The sequence below is a fragment of the Vipera berus genome (genome assembly GCF_964194415.1).
Source record: "Vipera berus genome assembly, chromosome: 3".
NCBI lineage: Eukaryota > Metazoa > Chordata > Lepidosauria > Squamata > Viperidae > Vipera > Vipera berus.
Window position 1 is genome coordinate 180,890,529 of NC_138204.1, and position 24,359 is coordinate 180,914,887.

Here is a 24,359-nt window from a genome sequence, read left to right on the forward strand (position 1 = left end):
ACCCAGATTGTTGGGGGCAATAAGCTGACTTTGTAATAATGCCGCTTGGGGGGGCGAAAGCCCTAATAAGCAGGCATATACATAGAATGAAGGCTATTGCTAAGCACATTGGTTTGTGCTTAAATTGTAAGCTGCCCTGAGTCTTCGGATAAGGGCGGGATATAAATGGGATTAAAAAAAAATCGTAAAAATTCCCCAGCTACTGATCTAAAAGGTGTTTTATTGAACTGCTGGTCAATACAAATTCCCGCTTATTGTATACAAACATTGCAAGGAGGAAAATACATGGATTTTTTTTTTAGTTTATACATTCTTTTTCTTTTCACAGTTTGGGCCACACCTGCTGAAGCCTACAGGAAAAATGAAGAATCTGATTGAAATTGATAAGTAGAAAAACAATGCTTCAGTATAAAAGGACCACCTCAACTGTTTTGAGAATTAGATTTTTAATTTTACAATACTGAGTAGTGTGTCTTGCTTCCATGAACAAGTTTAAAAATGAAAATTCTACCATGTTCTAGCACAGGTTTTAGTATTTATGTACAAGCTGTGTTGGGCTAACACTAAGTTATAAATGTCACTCTTAAACTTATGTGGATGAAATTATAGTTTAAATTATTGCTTTGATGTAATATCTGAAATATAATAGTAGGACATATTTAACCTGTGTTGACATCTCATGTTGAACTTGAAGTACAGACTTCACTGGAGCTACTTTTCTTTCTATAGGGCAGACATGTCAGACTTGTGACGTCACGTGATGTCACGCAACGTATCAGGAGTTTTGCCATTGCCGGCAGTGGGGTGGGCGCAGCTTCTGGATGCATCCGGCCCGTGGGCCGGCAGTTTGACACCCATGCTATAGGATGAAGGTGACAACGCTAAAGTATTTTATTATTAGCAGAATTGGCTAAATTTAAAGCAAATGCTGCATTAGAAGTATATTTATATGGAAGAAACTAGAAAAAGCTTGATCATGTTTTTACATAGAATATAACACTATAATTTCAACTTCATTCTAGTGATAATGCACATATGAGCATATCAACAGTTACTAATGAAACTTAGTATCTAATTAGCATTGTTGCCTCCTTCATAGACCTTCAATCCTGCTTACTCACCAATTCCTGTTGAACTGAATTGCAAATAATAAACAACTGTCAAATAAGTCAGAAAATAATTTGAGATTGGGGGGGGGGGAAATTGAAGACCAGCTTTCCTATTGAGTAAAACATTTTACTTCTTGAACAGAGTATTTTGTCATCTTGGGTAGTATTTGTGAACTGCTGAATAATTTGGTGTGACATCGAAAAGTGGTTTATCTGCATATATATTAAGAGTAAATTTAACATAAATGTCATGAAATGCTTAAAAGCTTTCACTTTGAAATTTGTTCAAATATGAAAATGTTTTTAAATTGATCATGTAAAATTCCTCCCAGGTACTTTAATGCAGGGCTTTTCAACCTTTTCACCCACTGTACCACTTTTAGGATATGGCAACATTCCGAGTACCACAGTCGCCTAGCAAGGTGTCAAAAACCTGATGACCCAAAAAAAGGGGGGGTGATAAAGTACAGGTAGCCCTTGACTTACAACAGTTCACTTAGTGACTGTTCAAAGTTACAATGGCACTGAAAAAGTGCCCCCCCAAGCCACAGCTGAGCAAGACGCCTGCCCGCCCGGTAGCACTCTTCCTCCTGTCCAAGGTTTTCATTGTTGTGAGCATTTCTGTTGTGGATTGGCAGCGGGGGTGGGGTGGGCGGGAGTTTGGTTTTTATTCCCCCCCCCAATCTGCTGGGTGGTTGCAGCAGGTTTGGATCACTTCACATGACTGTGGGACATTGTGACCATCATAAATATGAATCAGTTGCCAAGCATCTGAATGTAAATCACAAGACCCTGGAGATGCTGCAACATCTGGGCTCAGAAGAAGCGCCAGGATCAGCACCGAGCTCCAGCTGGAGCCTGGCGCTAATCCTGGCACTTCCATTAAGCCCTGAAGAAGCGCCAATCAGCTGGAAAGCGGCGCTGATCCTGGCGCTTCCGCTGAGCCCTGACAGCCCTGCAGCTCCAGCCATCTCGCTCAAGCTTGTGCAGTGCTACCACCGGTTCAGCTTATTCTCCTCCCCCGCTACCACTTTTCTAGGATGGCCACATACCACCTGCCAGGTGCCAATGTACCACAGGTGGTACCCGTACCACTGGTTGAAAAGCCCTGCTTTAATGTTTATTATTGTTTAGCTACATCAGTATTTTTAAACTTTTCCACCACTATTCAAAATTAAAAAATAGTATATTTCATTAGTGTGGTCATTTTTTGATGCTTGAACAAAGAATATTGCACAACGGGACCTAAGAACATCTAAAGCAAATAAAATGAACAAAATGTATGCATTAAAACACGGGTGTCAAACTCACCGCATCACGTGACATGTGACGTATCACAACTTTTTTCACATTGCCGGAACTGCTGTGGGCGTGGCCTCTGCACGATGCAACTGGACAGCAATTTGACGCCCCTGCACTAAAAGGATTGGTTCAATTTAAAGATACAACCTGTATCTGTTAAGTCCTGAATCAGGTTTGCTTTAGACTGGAAAAGGTAGTTTTAAAAAGAGGGGGTATAGAAAGTGTTTTAACCTTGGAACAGCTGCTTCAAATTTTCCAATGGTTCAAAATGTCAAATTGTGGCTGATTTATGATTTGTGAATAAAATATATTTTCAAATGGCCCAGCCTGACTTATATAGCAACAGAGATAAATCATATCTTTGCTAATATTTAGACAAAATAGGATGATGTGGGAACAGACCAATGAGAGGAAGATAGAGTTAAGCATACTATCAGTCAAAAAACTTCAGTCAACTTGATAGTCTAATTTATTATTGCTAGTTTGTACTGTTTAAGGGAACTTAACCTTCCTGTATATAAATGGATAGGTTCTATATGTTTTGTGCTGTACCTGTAAGCAAATAATTGCTTGTATGAATACAGGTAGTTCTAAATTTACGACCGTTGCTTACCTACTGTTCAAAGTTATGTTGGCCTCCAAGGGCCATCACGAGAGTGTTGCACTGCTCCCAACCAATGATCACATGGTCACATTTCAGGCCCTTGGCAACTGGCTCACATTTATGATCACATTTTGCAACTTTTTTGCTATTTTCTGGCCAAAACACCCATTGATTAAGCATCATACTTACTACTAAATGGTGTGTGTAATGACAATGACTTGCTTAACAACTACCCTGACTTAAGTTCTCAATTGTAGTCATACACTGAGGACTATCCGTATGCATTACAATTGTATGCCATTACCACTGCTGAAGGTATGTAAATACAAAGATTCCTAGTACAACTTTTAACTTAAGAGAGCAAAGAACAGTATTTGCTATGGATTGGATTACTGATAACATGATTTAGATTAGAGGTCAAAGGAATAACTAATCTTGATCTAGGTAATTGGTCCATGAGTTGCAGTTGTAGTTGAGGCAACCTGTAAGTTGGTTAAATAAAAAAAAATTCACAAAGAAACCATACAAGCCTAGCAGTAATGTGATTTTAAAAAGATATAATAAATTTATATCCCATTATGTCCCATTGAGTTCTAGTTTATCAGTATGAAGCATTGCTGTTTCCAGGAATAATTGGAGTCCCCAGTAATTAAAGAGTTTGAGGAGAGGTACTGAAAAGAAAACAGACTGGGTATCTTATTTCTGTAATCAGTGTTGTGCAGATTTAAATGGTATCAATAGCTGTATCATAGCTAGCAACGTCTGCATATTAGAATCAGCAATTTTGATTATCAGATCGAATAAACAAGGAGACTGGTGAATCTCAAAACCTAATGTATAAAAAATCTGTTCTGCATAAATTGCATTTTATTCAGAGAAAGAATGCTCATACCCTAGACAACTGGAAGCGGGGGAGTGGTTTCTCAAGCAGATTTATCCAATTATGATTGATAATTAATTCAATGTATTCAAGACTGGATAGATGTTGCATCTCTAAAAGATCCTGCACTATAGTATTAGTATTATATGACAGCAAACAAAGGAGTGGATTACATTAAAAGGCTGGAATGAAATCTACACCATGACTGCTGAATAGTGTTGAGGTTTTGCTCAAGACCACAAGCAAGCCAGAAGTTTTCTGTGCTGTCTCTGATGGCTGATACAACTTGGAAGAATCATTGTGTCATGACTGTTAGGTCTCAATGAAATCAGAAACACTAAGACTGAAGAAAATAAGAACCCCAGAAACATCAGGAAGGAGGTAGTTGCCAATGAGATAGCAGTTATGGTAGAAACCTATGTGCCAAGAATAAAAATCTCAACAACAGAAAGCCAGACTCTGGTCATCTACATGCAACTAAGAATCTATAAGCTCTTTTTTTAAAAGACCAGACAAAGCACAAAAGTTTTTAGCAACGTATCAAATGAAGAGCAAGGGAGAATAGAAGGTGGCTGCACTTCAACCAATAGGAGTTATGGGACACTCCAAGTTCAACCCACTAAAGAGAGTTAAAGCTGCTTTTATCCCTTCTTTCTAACCAGATGTTTTGTGCACAGTGCCAAGTTTCACAAATAGTTTGGAACTGAAGAGACTTAAGTGGAACCACAGCTGTTGATAGCAAGTTTTTTTAAAAAAAATTGATAAAAATAAGAATTACTGTATGTCTGCATTGGATGAAGAGAACAATGACCTTGCAATTAAGAGTTCCCACACTAGCACCTGTCTGAACAGCCTCAGCTTTGATGACCCTGATTTGTGGGCAAAACAATGCCAATGTGCCATTTTCTAAGGCATATGAGAGACAAGGAACACCCATCAGTGGATAAGATTTTGCCTCCACATTAATATATATAAAAAGGTTATTTCACTGCATTATGTTATGTTCCCCAAGAAAAGGCCCCCCTTCTAATCAAAGTCCGTTACTACAAAGATAATACAGAAATTGTGATTAGAAAAGCAAGAGAAAGAAAAATGAAAAAAATACCCTCAAGACAAACCACTGGTAGCTTTTTAATAGGTATAGGCTTATTGCTTATTGCAATACAAGACTTCTTAGTTTCCCATAACAACAATCCTGAGGAAGTTTGGGGCTGATGAATTGTGACTGTCCCAAAAACCACATAGTGAGCTTCCATGGCTAATGATGGCCTAGAACCTGGATCTACCCATATATTCAAACCCTTGAAACACCTATAGTGCACTATAGGTTATCAGAGAAAAAGGCTCCTGGCGCTGCTTCTGTAGCTGAAGAGACTCTGAGGATATAACTGGACCCACACCCAGGAATTTGGGCCCTAGGATATGCTTCCCACTAAAGATTTTCCTTGGCTTTAGAACATTTTGATTTAAGTGCTGTATATTTGCACTTAAAGGACGTGGTGGCTCAGTGGGTTAGGACACTGAGCTTGTCGATCAGAAGGTCGGCAGTTTGGCAGGTCGAATCCCGAGTGCAGAGTGAGTGCCTGTTACTCATCCCAGCTTCTGCCAACCTAGCAGTTCGAAAGCACGTAAAAATGCAAATAGAAAAATAGGGACCACTACGGTGGGAAGGTAACAGCGTTCTGTGCGCCTTTGGCGTCTAGTCATGCCGGCCACATGACCACGGAGACGTCCTCGGACAAGCGCTGGCTCTTTGGCTTTGAAACGAAGATGAGCACCGGACCCTAGAGTCGGAAACGACTAGCACGCATGTGCGGGGGAACCTTTACCTTTACCCAGGGCTTTTTTTCTCATAGAACACTCAGAACGGAGTTCCAGCACCTTTTTTGGATGGAACCTTGTAGGGTAGGCATGGCGGGTTGTATGACATGTGTGAGTTCCGGCACCTTTTTTTCTTACAAAAAAAGCACTGCCTTTACCTATTTGCTGCATAAGGACCACAAAGAAAACATCTACAAAATGTTTTGTAGCTTCTATAAGAAGCTCTTATAGAATCCAAAGTCACTAAGAAATTCTTTTGATTAATGTGATCTTAACTATTTCTCCACCTTTCAAACTAGACTCGAGATAATGTGAAAAGTTTTTATTATTAATCAAAGATTAACAGCAACAGGCACATTAACATGAGGATGGCAAAGCCTTTAAGAAATGGCTTTACACTGAAGCTCTCTCCCAAAAATGGCTGTTGCAAATTGTAAACAGAACAAAACAGTCTTTACAGTAAAAACAAGGAAAATACAAATGAACAAAATTAAAGCACCAATTTCTCAAAATAGATTACAGTTGTGCTTACAGTACTTTAAAACTTAAAACTTACAAAAAAGGAATGCTTGAAGATTAAAAATTAGTCCTTAAAATTTGTCCTTAAAAACATTTCTCCTTTTCACATCAAAAAAACCCAGAATGGGTATAACATTTCAGTAGAGGAAGGGAATAAGTAAACAATGCACTTTTTCAATCAACAAAATTTGGTCACTTAGCTTTGTGCATAGTTTAAGGCAGCTGTAACAACCTATCACTTCCCCTTCCCCCCACCCCACCCCCACCCCCCGTGGCTGCTCATGAAAATATCACATTCTAAAAAGAATAAATTAAAAAATGCCTTTTGACTCCTTTTCATTTTCCCCTTTTTTCACAATCCCACCAGGTACTCGTTCATTCTTCCCCTCTCTCTCTCTCTCTCTCTCTCTCTCTCTCACACACACACACACACACACACTGCAGCGTAAGGGGCATTTTGTACCCTTGTTATGAAGGACATGCTTTCCATCCCACTTTATTTCAGACTGGCAATACCCTGAGCTGTTTCTGGTAGTCATTCCACCTTTTTTGTTGCATGTGCAGTTCAAGTGTACAATAACAAAAACAACATGCAATTGTTTTCACCATAGAATCTTAACATAATTTGAAGTTCTTCCTCTCCTCCATCCCACCTCCCTTCCCAAAATTCAGAAGTATTTCTGCTTGCTATATTGCATTCCCATACTCTGGAGTAAAACGTGGCTGTGCTTTTATGTTAAATGTTCAATTCCCAATGCACAGCCAAATTTGTAACCCACGGCAGACTTCTCTTACTAAGAGAAAAATGAGCTGCAGTTTCAGATTTGATAATTTTTTTAAAAAAAAATCAGTGGTTCCTTCACAGCCATGCAGAAAGGTTATTTTTGAATCTACAGTTTCCAGGTCTGTGTGTAAACATAAGTTCTTGCCCAAGGCAGCCAAGTATGGGCACTTCACATTTCCACATTTTGGACAAGGATCGAATGGAGTCCTGCTAAATTCCAGGAAAATAGAATCATCCATGTCACGGAGCAGTTTTGAAGGCCTTACGTCAAATCTCCTCTAAAAAAACCCAAACAATGTGGCACATAACAAATCTTGAACTTTCCCAGTCCAGACTTGTATTCTTCTCAGGGTTGCATATTCAAGGTTCCATGCAGAAGCCAACCGAGGCATATGCATATTGCTCTGTATTCAGGTCTTGTAACTGAAAACCAGTTTTGAATGATTTCTCAAAGAAAACTATTGGAAATAAATAATGCTGGCATTGTTTAAACTGAAACCTTGGCAGTCAGGCAGAATTTATCCTCAAACGCTGGTCTATAGATACCAAGCAAGAGCAGTTTGTTAAGCAGATATTCTGGGGTCAGGATAATCGGTGTTCCTGAGGTACTACATCAGAGTCTGTTTCCTCACATGCAGGATCAGTATCATCACCGCTGCTAGATTGTTCTCTCTGAATACCTTTCCAGCTAGCTTTATTCAGTCCCATGTGACCAAGCATAGTTTGAGACAGTTTGGTGTTTGAAAAACGAGCCCATTCTGCAAATAATGGTTCCACCAAATAGGTCATAAAACCTAGAAAGACAAAATAAGTTACAATGTGAACATCAAAAAACCCTACCCCACAACTCTATACATTTTAAGAATAAAATAGAGCTGGAAGGGACCTTGGAGGCCTTCTAGTCCAGCCCCCTGCTCAAGCAGGAGAACCTATACCATCTCAAGACAAGTGACTGTCTAGCCTCTTTTTAAAAACCTCCAGTGATGGAGCGCCCACAATTTCTGGAGGCAAGCTATTCCACTGGTTTTGTCCTCAGTCAGGAAGTTTCTCCTTAATTCCAGGTTGCTTCTCTCTTTGATCAGTTTCCAACCATTGTTTCTTGCCCTGCCCTCTGGTGCTTTGGTGAATAACGTGACCCCCTCTTCTTTGTGGCAGCCCCTCAAATACTGGAATATTTCAGTTTTTTAAAATATACTGTACAGCATATACATATTACTGAGCATAGGAAATATATACAGTGAATAAAATACATTTGTAAATATAAATGTATAGTCCTTGAGAAACAGTCTATCATTCTTTCTATGAATTTAGTTTTACTTTACAATATGCCATATTGTACAAAGTGACCACAGATTACATACAAGGGCAGTTCGGAAATAAACCTCCATTGGGTTATCAATGACAGACACTTGCAGATACAGAACTTTTATTATACACATTAGAAAACTACATTACTTTTTGACATAATCGCCATTCAAATTGAGGCATTTGTCATAATGTCTTACAAGGTTTGAAATTCCTCTGTAGTAGTTGCTTGGTGCCAAATCTGGCCTATGAGGGGAAGCGATCAAAAATATCCCAATGCAACTGCTTCAAAAGTTCTAGCGGTGTGTGGGTGAGCATTATCATGAACCAACACCACACCAGAAGTGGTGCCATGGAATATCCCACCAAATGTGAGGATTCCAAAGGAGTACTGCTAGTGAAGTTCATGGAGCATGGTTCGACCATCAATTCAGAAGTCTACTGTGAAATGTTATGAAAACTCAGATGAGCCATCCATAGCAAGCATGGGGGTATGCTGACTTCCAGGGTAGTGTTGGTTCACAATAATGCTCACCAACACACCGCTAGACACACCCAAGAACTTTGGAAGCAGTTGCGTTGGGATATTTTTGATCGCCTCCCCCCACAGGCCAGATTTGGCACCAAGCAACTGCTACAAAGGAATTTCAAACCTTGTAAGACGTTATGACAAGTGCCTCAATTTGAATGGCAATTATGTCAAAAAGTAATGTAATGTTGTAGTTTTCTAATGTGTATAATAAAAGTTCTGTATCTACAAGTGTCTGTCATTGATAACCAAACGGAGGTTTATTTTCAAATTGTCCTCGTACATTCAAATCAATAGTCACACCCAATATTTAGGCTAAAGCACAGCCTTGATGTGGCTCTTCCCAAAGATCTAGCATAAGGTCAAAGGCATTTTCATCCTGAACAGCTACTCCCTTCAGTACTCGAGCAGAAGGATGATATTTATTTATTTATTTATTTATTTATTTATTTGATTTGTATACCGCCCTTCTCCCTAAGGACTCAGGGCGGTGAACAGTGACATAAATGTCAAAATGCACAAATACAGAAAATTGAAAATAAATTAAGCCCTACTGCCCAAATGTAGAAGATAAATTAAAACCACAATTAAAATTAAACCCCTCAGACCAGACCGGATTGCTTAAATAGATATGTTTTTAGATCGCGTCGGAAGGAGCGAAGGTCGGGAGCCATCCGGAGCTCAACCGGTAAATGGTTCCATAGGTCAGGCGCGCCCACAGAGAACGCTCTCCCCCTGGGAGCCACCAAGCAGCATTCCTGCCCTGCCAGTGGGCTTCCCCAACGATCCAGCTGACCACTATAGAAACAGAATGCTGAATCACTTAAGTTTTCGGTGTTATTTATTAAGTTCTTATATCTTTGTGAATAGTCTGTTTTTAAGATTGATATAGACACATATCAATTGCAAATAACAGCCATTCTCCTATTATGTAACTAGAAATGAGTTTCAAATTTATGGCTGGAATCTAAATATAACTGCAGTATGTATCACACTGTGTTGAATTTGGGCACCAACGCCTATTATGATTAATTTAAACCATAAAGCTCAGAATGGAGCAGGCAAACCTATCAAAACATTTCTTTCCTCTTCCCCCTACTTTCCTTCACCTTGATTTTATCCATTGTCTTTATTTCTGTTTGTATTTTATATTAGGAAATTTTTTTTACTAAAAGTATTTCTTTTTAAAAAAAATAATATATATATATATTTCTTTTCCAAAACTTGAATGTAATATCTTAACGAAGAAATTGGTTTAAATTTGGCTGAGTTGTTACTTGTAAACTCTTGTTTCCTCATTTATAAATTTAAAACTTCAGTATAAAAATGTATCAAACCTAAATTAGACTGAAATTTTAAGCTCATTTCAAAAAAGCAATTTAATAGTATTTTGGGCAAATTGTAAGTGCTAGATAAAAGAAATCCTGTTTCATGAACAAAGAAACATTTTAAAGTCAATGAACATAATTCAAGTAACATTTATACACTGCAGTAAAACAAAAACAATTGTTTGCAATCTACCAAAGACATTTTAAATTATTCAGACAGTTCATTTCTAGCTCCTCCATATTATATATTAATAAAAAAAATTATGACAATTTTCCACATAAATCAGTAATTACCAATCTGGATGTTGGCAACGGTTTCTGTCTGTCGATCACATAGTGGACTCACACCTAAGCAGTATTTTTTCTCAATGTCTCCTACAACAGAATAAAAAAAATATTGTTTTAATAATTTATTATCCACAATAAGGCAGGAAATATGCCCCCAACCTCCAAAATCTACAGTAAACATATGGGGATCCACAGTGCAGAATGAGCAACTGACTGAACGCAATGAGTGAAGAAAACAAAGTTCTACCGTGGAAGTGAAACCCTCACTGAGTGCCATTGTAACTTTGAACAGTCACTGAATGAGTAGTTGTAACCCAAAGATTAGCTGTATACTACACCTAATATAACTATTATTATAAATTCAGCCCTATCAGATAAAATCCATGGAACCCCAGACCCATTCTTACCAAAAATTAGCTGTAGGATTTCTCAGTGTTTTGAGAAGGAGGATAGATCAATACTGCTGTGCACCCTTAAACTTTTACAATTTACACTTACACTTGCACTTATACACACACACACACACACACACACACACACGTGTGTGTGTGTGTGTGTGTGTGTGTGTGTGTGTGTGTGTGTTCCCATGAAAACAGAAAACACCACTCTCCAATCAGATGCCTGAACTCCTCATGCTGTCTAATGTAATAGCAGGGTGGGAGTTATACATGATCTACCCGTACATGTTATTTTAATAGCCAGACTGAAAAAGGAAAAATCACTATTTTCCAAGGAAAGTACCACACAAAATTTGAGATAATAAGCAATAATGAGTTCCTAGACGTGTTTTGGATTTTAAAGAATTTGGCTACTAAGGTTTCTAAAGTAGAGAAACTACTAAAGAATTGTTTGAATCATAACCCTGAGGATAAAAGGAAATCTTTTAGATGGAGACTACGGGTAACCAATTTACGACAACAACTGGGACTGGGATTTCTGTTTTTTCAGAGAGTATCGTTAATCTGAATTGTCATTAAGCAAGTAGTCCTAAGTTGAGGACTCTAAGCTCTCTGGCCCAGGCTGAGAATTTTAATTTTAATTTTAATTTTAATTGGGGTTTTTACTTTTTTTCAGGGATTGATGTAATTTTTTAATTGTTTTTAACTTTTGTATTTCTTGTTTTAAATACCCTGTAAACCGCCCTGAGTCCTTCGGGAAAGGGCGGTATATAAATCTAATAAAATAAATAAATAAATAAATAAATAAATAAATAAATAAATAAATAAATAAATGTACTACAATGGTGGACAGTTGTAAAAAAAACATTTTTAAAAATAATTTCAATAAAGGTACAAATTTAAGGGTGGTTTGGGACACAAATCTTTTATTGTTAGAGAACATAATAGAGAACTCAAAAAAAGAGTCAACACACAAGCAATTTTGGATGAGATAAACAGAAGAATTAAAGAAATCTCCAGAAAAGATAAGTATTTCTCAACAAACTAAGCTTTTACAATGATAATTATATATACAACATAGGAGAAATTGAAATAAAAATGAAATATGTAAGGGAAAAACATGCTGAGTTTGCAAACAAACCAGGCAAATGTTTGGCATATAAATTATAAAAAGAAAAAGAGAAGAAAATGGTTTTGAAATTACAAGAGAGAGATACTTAATTAGTGGATATCATGCCTATACAAAAAGCATTTCATCAATATTATTCCAATATTGTATAAAAGAAATTATTTCTCTCTGGAGAAAATAAAGGAGTATCTAAAGAAAGAAAAATTTCCAAGAGATTAATATAAAATTGAGACCAGAGGTCCTTCTTTTGAGGAAGATGGACAAACAGTTGCAAAAGAACCTTCAAATTCTATTTTTCTATACGATAACTGCAGTAAGATTATTATATGTGCAAAGATGGGAAGATCTGGCATTGCCCACAACTGAGAATAACTGGTGAACATGGAACTTGCTGAGATAGCCAAATTGACTTCTTTCATCAGAGAAAAGAGACACAATGTTTATTGTTGAGTGAAAAACCCTTACAGACTTTTTGCATAAAATAGAAAAACTGAATTTATGATTTATGGTTTTCATGATTATGCATAGAAATAAATCATGATGTAACTTGTTATACTGCTAACACTAACCCTAATACCCAAATATGCAAGGGATTTGCAAGCCTCAATATTAAAGGTCAAAGAGGACAGTGAAAAAATTGGACTGAAATTAAATGTAAAGAAGAACAAACTAATAATAACAGCTAGATAAGGTATTGAAGTAGGGATAGCTTCTGCCTTGGAAAATAAATTCAAATGCCATGAAGTCTCTATACCTACAAAGCTCAGAATCATATAAAAGATATTGACATTTTTGAAGTTAGGTGTTGAAGAAAACTCCTGAGAATATCATAGCCATGATCATCAAACAAATCAACCCAGATTTCTGACAAATAACGAAGGTCAAATTATCCTCCTTTGGACACAATATATGACTCAACTATCTGGAAAACACTCTAATGCTAATAAAGACAAAAGGAAAAAGAACAATACGATGATTAGCAGCAAGGTGGATACTTTCAGTTACAATGACAATGAGTGCATCATTGGGAAACTTGAAAGAACAAATTGGGGATACATCACCATGGAGAAAATCTATATGTATGGGCGCTAGGATTGAAAATGACCTGATGGGAGATAACCAAACAATAAATCAAAAAATACATCTAGAAAAAATAGTAATTTATTACCCCAGCAACAGTAAATTAATGAAACCATTCCAACTCCACAGAACAGGGATGTCAAACTGCTGGCCTGTGGGCCAGTTTCATCATACTGAAGCCATGCTCACCCAATTGCCAGCAATGCAAAAAGAGTCACAATACGTCGCAACACGTCATGTAGGTCGCGAGTTTAACACCCATGCCATAGAACCTCTTGCAAATAGCTCACGTTGCTTTGCAATCACCACAGCCATTAATGTTTCACAATCTATGGTAATAATTCTTCACATCTCACTACTTGCCTTGATTAAAAAATTCTTCAGTTACTTTTTCACTCCACTGTTTGCTTAGCTCCCAGGTCCGACAGGGATTACAAATATCAGCACATTTCAAAGCCATCTAGCAAACAAAGAAACACATTATTTAGTTCTAGTTTGCCTTAGCATTCATGTTTAAGTTTACAGTTACCATGTAATATCTGAAAATCAAGATAACAGTAAAAGATAAAGTAAATGATAATGAGTAATGAGAGCTATAGGCCATATAGTTAAATGAGGTGTGCCACTAAATTTAACCATTTGAATTTAACTACATTGGAGTATGGCCAATATGTAAATGAGAAGGAAATCCATTCAAGATGGAAGACAGAAATTAGTGTAACATTAAACTAACACTGAAAAGTTATTAAATATTCATAATTCTACAATTTTGTAACTTAAGTAGTCTTACATTTTAAATAATTGTGTATGTTTTAATTACTACTAATTAATCATCAGGGACTTTATATGTATATTACACTTTGCAGAGAATTGGTATAATACTATCCTTCCATAGAATTCTATGGAATTCTATTTGCAATAAAAATGGACATAAGAAACAGTACAACAGGGACCTGCTGTAATTAAAATGGAACACAATGTCCATTATTTCAATGGCACATAATTTCTGAGAGAGGATGGGATGAAATGAACCAAAGATTGTAAATTAAGAAACGAAAGGAAATAAGAGAATTATCATTCACTAGTACAGTTCAATTAACCTTCAATACTTCTAATAACAAATTACAGTTTATTATTTTGATAAAACACGGCAATCTCTAAAATATTTTATATATTGTATCCTGTCTTAAGGCTTAGTTTCTGAAAGCAAACATATCACCTGATTGGATTTTCTTACCTGAAATGTCAGATTGTTGCCTTCATGTGATAATTACATTATTTGAAAGAAAAAAGTGGCAGCCATCTTTCCTATTAACTTATAACTACACTATTTTGTTTTTACAAGTTCAAAATACCTACTTCAAGTCAAATCAACTTCTGTAGCAATACACATTAAATTCAGAATAGGAACTGTGGTGAGATCTCACTTTCTATGTGATTGTTTCCCTATTGAATCCAAGCTAAATTATTAAGACAGAAAAGGTGTTTGTTCCAACAAGATTTTATTTTAAAAGGTTAAAGGTTAAAGACTTTTTTAAAATTCTATTGCAACAAAGTTTTGAAAAATATAAAATCTTGCTGATGTTTGCCTAATAATTTCAGAACATTCAAGAAACTGACAATGTATCAGTTTCTATCAAATGGTCCTGCCAGAATAGGAAAACATATTGTTGTATTACACTTGTAATAGGAACAAATATGAGGCTTTAATTTTCAGCCCCAGCAAACTGTATTTTTATAAAAACTATAAGTAAAGAACCAGGACTTTTTCAAACCATATATTAGCAGGGTACTGTTTACCATAATTTCTTTTCCATCTAAGATTCATGTAAATTACCTGGAGGACAAGATGCCGATGATTTTCCTCTAATAAGCTTAAATCTTCTTTATCCAAATGGGTACGAAACAGGGACAGATATTCATTCTGACGGCTAATATCAGTGGCGAGGATCAATGCTCCTATTTGGCTTTCCATCAGCTGCCTGAAATTGGAGATAAGAGGAAGAAACCCAAAGCAATAATTAGTAAGTAAATGCAAACATGAATTATTACACAATATTCAGCTCAATACTGATCATAATACAATGTTTGGAAAACATGAAGTTTAAATTTAGTAATTCAAAGATGTAACTCGGATGTTTAGGTGCATTTCAGCCGTTCCCCCCACCCCGTTGTCCTTTAAGAAAAATATAGGAAAACCCATATGAAACTGGATACTGCCATTGTGATATGGATGCCACAGAAACCACAGCCCAGGTTCTGCTACACTGCAAGTTCTATAAGAACATTTGCCACCAATTGATTACCCCTCTTTTATTTAAATTTCTAGGGCACTCTTACAACTTTATCTGTACTTTTTGTTAAATAATCAAGATAAATTTATTTCTCCAAAGTAGCAAGATTTTGCTACATTATATGTAAGCTTTGGTTGCTAATAATTCTTTTTATTGGGAGATAGTTTTGTGTTGTTCATTTTACTGATTGTATTTTATTGGTTCTGTCTATCTATAGGTGCCTTTCAGATGTTTGGGACTAGCTATGCTGCTTGGAAAATTAATCCAAATTATTCAAAATATTTGGACTATAACTTTCTATATCAACAAAAATGGTGCTAGTATAGATGAAAGCATCATGAATCAAGAATTATTATTCATCCATTTTTCTTACAAATTCTCCTCAGTTAACAACAGGAATTGGTACTAGAACTGCTCTTGCAAGTGTGACATCACATGATCACACCATTTAGCAATAACAGTTCCAGCACTTTCAGCTGCCACTGGGAAGCAAATCCCACATGATTGTTAAGCTGTCAAGTTTCCGACGTATGGGCTTTTCAAGTGACTCTGAGGCATATGTGACCTCATACCAATTTCTCCATTGTCTCTGCATGTTAAAAGCGCACATGATCACGGGACACAGCAACACTATACTTGCAAGTTGCTGAAAAGCTGGATTGCAATCATGAGACTACAGGGATGCTGTGACAGGTGGAACCTTTGAGAAATCAGTCATAAGCACCATAGTTCAGTGCAAATTTGAACAGTCTCTGAATGAGTGGTCATCGTGAAAACCACCTGCATTTAGCTTTATGGGAATGTAAAATTGCATTTAGAATTATAATGCATTTTTGAAAAGTACAACTACCTTTTATTATTAATTTATCCATTTTAAACCATTCATTCTGCAATGTATTCTCCATTCTGTAAATATTTTGGGTTTTTGCAAATCTGATACATACCTGCTTTCTAGTGACATATGTGCAAATAATCCAGACTCTCTCAATAACCCCACTGCGGATCGCCAGTGATGATTTTCTAATACTGAGGTATTCTGAAATTAAATAAAAGATTATTGGTATTATATATTCTTTGAATGCTGAATTACATATAACAAGCAACAAATTATACTGATTTTTAACGAAGGGTACACAATCCTATTCAGTTTCCTGGATAAATCAGCCACTTTTAATATTGATCAACCACACTTTCCTTTCCTGACTTCTCTTTATTGGCTTCACCAATTACTCAGATTCAACTGATTTTGAGCTTGAAGAATAGCATTTCCCCCATAACCCAGAGGAGAACCGGAGCATATTTTGTTCCAGTGTAAACATGCTTTCCTGGTCTTGCTAACAGTTGAAGAGGCAGGCAACTTTTCAGATGCAGGATCTTCTTAGTGTGAAGTTTAGGATTACCAAAATGTCTTCTCTGCCCACTTTCAAATAACAAAGAAGACAATTTAAGTAGGGATTTTTTTTAAGTATCCAGATTGATTAGATGCTACTATCACCTTGTGCTAGAACTTTTAGGCACTATTTTTTGTACTTTGATTTTTTTTTAAGAATTATTTTCCACAGAAATTATCATTTCTTTAAAAAAATGTGTATTTTGTGTTCCTTATTGTATTAAATGCTTTAATACTTCTGAATAGAACATAAAAAGAGACCTATTAGATCAGTTCATATGTTGATCCACTCAAGCATTCTGTACCACAGGAGCCAACAAAATGCATTTGGGAGGCTCACAATCCCAGACTGTATGCAACAGACCTCCTCCCCTCTCTCATCTCCCAGTATATAAGACATGCTGCCCTTGATTCAAGAGTAATAAACATTCATCAATATTGCTAGCTACTGACAGTCTGTTTCTCCATAATACTATCCAGGCTCCTTTTGAAACCATCCAAATGGGCTGATTTTAAAAACAGGTGTCAGCAAACTCCTTGTCAGTCCAATCTCCCTGTATTTAATTTCAGTAGATAATCCGGGCTTCTAACATTGAATCTGTTCCTTCTTTTCATGTTAACTATGCCATGATGATTTTATGTAATTTTTATGTCTCCCCTTTTATATTCCAAGCTGAATGGCCCAGTTGCTATAATTTGTCCTTGCACTGTGCTTCACTAACCAACTATTTTGGTTGCTCCTTTTTGCATCTTTTCTTAAGATGCAGTGATCAAAACTATACAATATTCTGCCTCTTATAATCAACATTATACAAATCAAGTGTAACCTGAATATAATTTTTAAGGTTAGCATTATATCAGTAGTTCTATTTTCAGCTCCCTTCCTAATAATTCCAAACAGGGATTGCCTTTTTTTAATAGCAGCTAGCTGATTTGACATTTTTCTCAAGCTGTGTGCTATGACTTCAAGATTCTTTTCCTGATCAATCACTGCTAGTCAGATCCCATTAAAGGACAGAAGTATTAGTCTTCTACTTACCTTGTATAAAGTTGCTAAATAATGGTTTGTTTTAATAAGAAAAGGCTGATTAACACCTGGATGATCCAAATCATGAGTGGCAGCTGCAATTAAACTGAGCAGAATATCCCATGGAGTTAGAGACTGGAGAAACTGTAATATATAAATTATGACCATATGAATATCTATTACTGACACTTCCAAAAAATGTGGCTAGCATTTCCAACAGAGTTTAAGCATGGCATCAAGTTATTCTCTCACTTTGATTGTATTTTAGTTAGTATACAGAAGTCTTTGGGTTTTTTTTAATTCTAGGGCTAGCAATATTGAAACAATAAGGAATATTGTTATTTTTTCTTTCCAAATATGGAACTACCAATCATTGATATAATCCTGATTTTGACATTATTAAAAGTTTCAAAAGTACAGGTGAAACTCAAAAAATTAGAATATTGTGCAAAAGTTCATTTATTTCAGTAATGCAACTTAAAAGGGGAAACTAATATATGAGATAGACTCATTACATGCAAAGCAAGATAGTTCAAGCCGTGATTTGTCATAATTGTGATGATTATGGCGTACAGCTCATGAAAACCCCAAATCCACAATCTCAGAAAATTAGAATATTACATGCAATCAATAAAACAAGGAGGGTACATAGAACAATATCGGACCTCTGAAAAGTATAAGCATGCATATGTACTCAGTATTTGGTTTGGGCCCCTTTTGCAGCAATTACTGCCTCAATGCGGCGTGGCATGGAAGCTATCAGCCTGTGGCACTGCTGAGGTGTTATGGAATACCAGGATGCTTCAATAGTGGCCTTCAGCTCTTCTGCATTGTTCGGTCTCATGTCTCTCATCTTTCTCTTGGCAATGCCCCATAGACTCTCTATGGGGTTCAGGTCAGGCGAGTTTGCTGAACCAGGTTTTGGTGCTTTTGGCAGTGTGGGCAGGTGCCAGGTCCTGCTGGAAAATGAAGTCAGCATCCCCATAAAGCTCGTCTGCGGAAGGAAGCATGAAGTGCTCCAAAATCTCCTGGTAGACGGCTGTGTTGACCCTGGACTTAATGAAGCACAGTGGACCAACACCAGCAGATGACATGGCTCCCCAAATCAACACAGAGTGTGGAAACTTCACACTGGACTTCAAGCATCTTGCAGTGTGTGCCTCTCCATTCTTCCTCCAGACTCTGGGTCCTTGGTTTCCAAATGAGATGCAAAAGTTGCTCTCATCAGAAAAGAGGACTTTGGACCACTGAGCAACAGACCAGGTCTGTTTTTCTTTAGCCCAGGTAAGACGCTTCTGGCGTTTGTTGTTCAGGAGCGGCTTGACTAGAGGAATATGACATTTGAAGCCCATGTCCAGGATCCGTCTGTGTGTGGTGGCTCTTGATGCACTGACTCCAGCCTCAGTCCACTCCTTGTGAAAGTCCCCAACACTTTTGAATGGCCTTTTCCTGACAATCCTCTCCAGGCTGTGGTCATCCCTGCTGCTTGTGCACCTTTTTCTTCCACATAACTTTCTATTAATGTGCTTTGATACAGCACTTTGGGAACATCCAACTTCTTTTCAATTACCTTTTGAGGCTTTCCCTCCTTATGGAGGGTGTCAATGATGGTTTTCTGCACAACTGTCAGGTCAGCAGTCTTCCCCATGATTGTGATTCCTACTGAACCAGACTGAGAGACCATTTAAAGGCTCAGGAACCCTTTGCAGGTGTTATGGCTTAATTAGCTGATTAGAGTGGGACACTTTGAGCCTAGAATATTGCACCTTTTCACAATATTCTAATTTCCTGAGATTGTGGATTTGGGGTTTTCATGAGCTGTAAGCCATAATTATTATCGTCCAGTCTCCCACCTTCGCTTTTTGGCGAAGGTTGTTGAGTGTGGTGGCGCATCAGCTTCCTCTGTTCCTGGAGGAAACTGATTATCTGGACCCATACCAATCGGGTTTCAGGCCCGGGCACAGCACGGAGACGGCATTGGTTGCGCTGGTGAATGATCTCTGGCGGGCTCGGGACAGGGGTTGTTCCTCTGTCCTAGTCCTATTAGATCTCTCAGTGGCTTTTGATACCATCGACCATGGTATCCTACTGCGGCATCTCAGGGGGTTGGGAGTGGGAGGCACCGTTTTACGGTGGTTCTCCTCCTACCTTCTGGGCCGCTCGCAGTCCGTGTTGACGGGAGAGCAGAGGTCCACCCCGAGGCCTCTCGTTTGTGGAGTTCCTCAGGGGTCGGTTCTCTCGCCCCTCCTGTTCAACATCTACATGAAGCCGCTGGGTGAGATCATTCGTGGTTTTGTGGTGAGGTATCATCAGTACGCTGATGATACCCAACTTTTTCTTTCCACCCCGAACCAACCCAGCGATGCCCTCGCCGTGATGTCCCACTGCCTGGAGGCGGTCCAGGTCTGGATGGGGAGAAACAGGCTTCGTCTCAATCCTGCCAAGACTGAGTGGCTGTGCATATTGGCATCTCGGGTTAACCAGACCATTCCACCTTTAACGATGGTGTTACCCCCGTTGATAGGGCTCGCAACTTGGGCGTCCTCCTTGACTCCCGGCTCAATTTTGAAGACCATATAGGAGCCGTGACCAGGGGGGCTTTTGCCCAGGTTCGCCTGGTGCGCCAGTTGCGACCCTACCTGGACCAAGATGCCCTACGCACAGTCACTCATGCGCTCGTGACCTCCCGTCTAGACTACTGCAACGCTCTCTACATGGGACTGCCCTTGAGGACCACTCGGAGGCTTCAGCTGGTGCAGAATGCGGCCGCATGAGTTGTGATGGGGGTTTCCCAATACTCCCATGTAACACCTCTACTCCGCGAGCTGCATTGGCTCCCGGTTGCCCTCTGGGTGAGATTCAAGGTGCTGGTGATGACCTATAAAACCCTAAATGGCTTGGGTCCGGGATATCTGAGGGAACACCTGCTGCCAGCATCAAGTTCCCTTCGTCCAGTGCGCTCCCACAGGGAGGGTCTGCTCAGGGTGCCGGCGGTAAAAAATTGCCGGCGGAAAACACCCAGGGGGAGAGCCTTCTCAGAGGGTGAGAACCAGCTGCCCGTGGAGCTCAGGACTGCCCCCAACCTCTGTTCATTCCACCGGGACCTGAAGACCTGGCTCTTTGAGCTCTCTGGCCCAGGCTGAGAATTTTAATTTTAATTTTAATTTTAATTGGGGTTTTTACTTTTTTTCAGGGATTGATGTAATTTTTAAATTGTTTTTAACTTTTGTATTTCTTGTTTTAAATACCCTGTAAACCGCCCTGAGTCCTTCGGGAAAGGGCGGTATATAAATCTAATAAAATAAATAAATAAATAAATAAATAAATAAATAAATAAATAAATAAATAAATAATCATCACAATTATGACAAATCACGGCTTTAACTATCTTGCTTTGCATGTAATGAGTCTATCTCATATATTAGTTTCCCCTTTTAAGTTGCATTACTGAAATAAATGAACTTTTGCACAATATTCTAATTTTTCGAGTTTCACCTGTATTACAGAACGTCCCCATTTGGATCCCTCCCAATTTGTACCAAGCTACAACTCCAGAAACTCCAATCAATACATGCAATATATCTGGAGGAAGTCATATCAAGGAAAATAATTTATGGCTTAAAGCAAGCACTTCCAAAAACAATTAAATTCTATATTACCTTTGCTTAATGTTACTAATGACATTAGTCATCAATTTCTTTTGTAACAGCAATTTTGTTATAAATACATGGAAATAATGACAGAACTATCTTTTTCTTTTACCTTGGGTTCATTTAAATAACAGTGCATGGCCTGAGTCACATCAGCAGCGTGAACTGCATTGTGGTATGGGTTGTGGCTGTGATAATCTTCTTGAACCATTACTACAAATGAAAATACATATTAATGTGTGGAGGAAATAGAATAAGACAACCTCTAAATATTCCCTTCCATTCTTGATTCAAATCAATTAAAATGGCAACAATAGATATAATATAAAATGTGATAAACTTCAGCAATGATTTAGCAGAAAAATTGAAATGAAGGCAAACTTCTTTACAACATTCAGGGATTTCTGAATGTGCTTGTCATCTCTAGAAAATAAGATTTCTATTCATTTTAAAAATTCAAACTGGGGGGAAAATCAGGAAATGGCCTGGCATATTGTTTCTAAGCCTGTAACAAATATGAAGAAGTTTTTAAATCTCGTTAGCCATTGACTATTGTAGACATAAACATGAAAAACTCCAATATGGTCCAAATAAAACTGAACAGCAGAAAATTCAGAAAAGCATTGCCAATATCAATCTAAAATGATAATATCTAAGCTAAAATGAAGTCTGATTATTCGAAATGCTGCTTTTATGGCCATAAAAGCAAGCAGGTTTTTCTCTTTACAGCAAGTTATGAATCATGGAATCAAACTTGGAAACTGTCCTCTCTGTAAACAAATCACTAGTCTACAAGGACAGATTATATATCTAGGGTCTGTAATCTGTGCTCTTCAGGCAGAAATTAGGTGTCCACTTCAGCCCTTCTACTCTACTAAGCCTCCGCGCTATCAGCTCCCTCTACCACAAAGATCCTGCAGGAGAAGGGCAGTGTGGACAACCGTGGGATCTGGCAGGGTGAGAGCTATGAACCATAAACACAAAGCTTTCGCTGTGTCCCTGCACAACAGATACAGTGCCCTTGCTGACCTTAATAGGGACATTAAGGAGACTGGTAAAGGTATCTGTGATGATAACTGAAATAAGCAGGGGATTGTGGTCCGAGATGAAGAACTTGTTTTCGACAGGGAGAAGTGCGAATCAGGTATTACACATCAGTCATTCAAGTACAGAAAGGCATCCAAAAAGAGAAGCCACCTTCTGGTTGGTGATTCAATTATAAGGGATGTAAATTTAGGAAAGGACACAGAGGTTTTAAAAGAGGTCAGGTGTCTTCCAGGTGCTACTGCAAGTAGGGACAAGAAGCATATTTCTAAAATAATCAAGAATGCCAGCAAGGACTATGATGTGGAGGCTATTGTACATCTTGGCACTAACAATCTGTCCCAAAAAGATGTACTCTCTGTGCAGAATGATTTCCAGAGCTTGGGGCAGGAACTTAGCAGAATAGGCTATAGGCTTACTTTTTCAGAGGTTTTACCAGTGTATAAGGAGCAAAATGGAAAAGGCCAGCACAATTCAATATGTGGCTAAAGGAGTGGTGTAAAGGGGAAGGCTTTGGATATATTAGTCACGATGTCTGTAGCTTGTCCAATGAAAAAATGTACAAAAGAGATGGTTTGCATCCATCAAAGAAATTTACTCGGCTATAATTTCACAGATTTTCTGGAGGAATATTTAAACTAAACAGCGGGGACAGTGAGTTAATTGATACAGAACATCCCTGTCCCCGACAATCTAAAAATTATAGGGATATCAGTGCATGTAGCACAGATCTGTGTATGGACAAGAATGTCAACCTTGCTGTCAAGCAAAATCAAGCTTCTAATAGCAAGTGCCACACAAAGTGCACTAACCAAATAGGTGGTAAGACAATAGGGGAACTCAGGCACCACACAGATTATGTAGAAAGTAAACACAGGGTCAGTCATAAAGGACTCAAATGTCTATACACCAATGCACAGAGTATGAACAGCAAACAGGGTGAACTAGAAATTCAGGTTAATGAGGGCAGATATGATATTGTCGCCATTACAGAAACATGGTGGGATGAAACCCACAAATAGAACACACAGCTAGAGAAATTTAAATTATTTAAAAGAAACAGACCAAATAAAAGAGGAGGTGGAGTTGCTCTCTATATAAGAAATAACTACATCCTACAGAAATAGAGCACAACAATGATGAAAACTGTAAACTTGAATGCATTTGGGTCAATATAAAAGGGGGGGAGATGACACTGCCATAGGTGTTTACTATAGGCCACCCAACTAAACAGAGGAAACAGATGAACTTTTTGCTAGTCAGCTAACTAAGGAATGTAGGAAACACATCACAATAGTAATGGGGGACTTTAACTACCCTGACATCAACTGGGAGACAAACTCTGCACCAAGTGGAAGATCAAACAGATTCCTAAGAAGCCTAGCAGACAACTTTGTCACCCAAAAAGTAGAGGAGGGAACTAGGGGATTAGCCATTTTGGATCTAATTCTCACCAACAGAGATGAAATGATAGAAGGTGTTGAAGCCACAGGAACCTGATAAATTGAAAGATAAAAAGGACAAGTATAGAAAGTGTAAAGAGGGGCACATAACTAAGTCAGAATATCAGCAAATAGCCCGAGCCTGCAAAGATGAAGTGAGGAAAGCTAAGTCTCAAAATGAACTAAGGCTTGTGACCAAAAATAACAAAAAAGCTTCTTTCAACATGTAAAAAACAAGAAAAAAGTCTAGGAAATGATTGGTCCATTAGTCGGTGAAAGTGGCAAGAAGGTGACAAGCAACAGGGAGAAAGCCAAACTATTTAACTCATTTTTTGCATCTGTCTTTTTGCATCTGTCTGTGAAAAAAACAGACCAACCTATCAAAAATAGTGCCATAAAAAACAGAATAGAAACACAAGTTAAGATACGCAAGAAA

The 24,359-nt window shown here is 38.0% G+C and overlaps 2 protein-coding genes across 7 annotated transcripts in view; one reads left to right on the forward strand and one right to left on the reverse strand.

Moving 5' to 3' along the window:
• The window catches only part of MTFR1 (mitochondrial fission regulator 1), a 28,903-nt gene extending 12,670 nt beyond the window's left edge, over positions 1-16,233 (forward strand). For 4 of the 5 annotated variants that reach the window (XR_014026176.1, XR_014026177.1, XR_014026178.1 and 1 more), the window contains exons 9-11: positions 329-872; positions 14,986-15,100; positions 15,588-16,233. Coding sequence is in view for 1 of the 5 variants with exons in the window: in XM_081325822.1 (XP_081181948.1) it covers positions 329-391 (63 nt within the window). In the remaining 4 variants the exon portion in view is untranslated. Of the gene's footprint in view, positions 1-328; positions 2,304-14,985; positions 15,101-15,587 lie in introns of those variants that run through there. The other variant, XM_081325822.1, reaches the window with a different exon arrangement.
• Positions 6,024-24,359, reverse strand: part of PDE7A (phosphodiesterase 7A) — a 46,025-nt gene continuing 27,689 nt past the window's right edge. For both annotated transcript variants that reach the window (XM_081325821.1, XM_081325820.1), the window contains 7 exons: positions 21,550-21,650; positions 17,800-17,931; positions 16,315-16,406; positions 14,914-15,058; positions 13,440-13,536; positions 10,476-10,556; positions 6,024-7,813 (listed from right to left, as the gene is read on the reverse strand). In XM_081325821.1, coding sequence (XP_081181947.1) covers positions 7,602-7,813; positions 10,476-10,556; positions 13,440-13,536; positions 14,914-15,058; positions 16,315-16,406; positions 17,800-17,931; positions 21,550-21,650 — 860 coding nt within the window. In that variant the 3' untranslated portion in view covers positions 6,024-7,601. The remainder of the gene's footprint in view (positions 7,814-10,475; positions 10,557-13,439; positions 13,537-14,913; positions 15,059-16,314; positions 16,407-17,799; positions 17,932-21,549; positions 21,651-24,359) is intronic.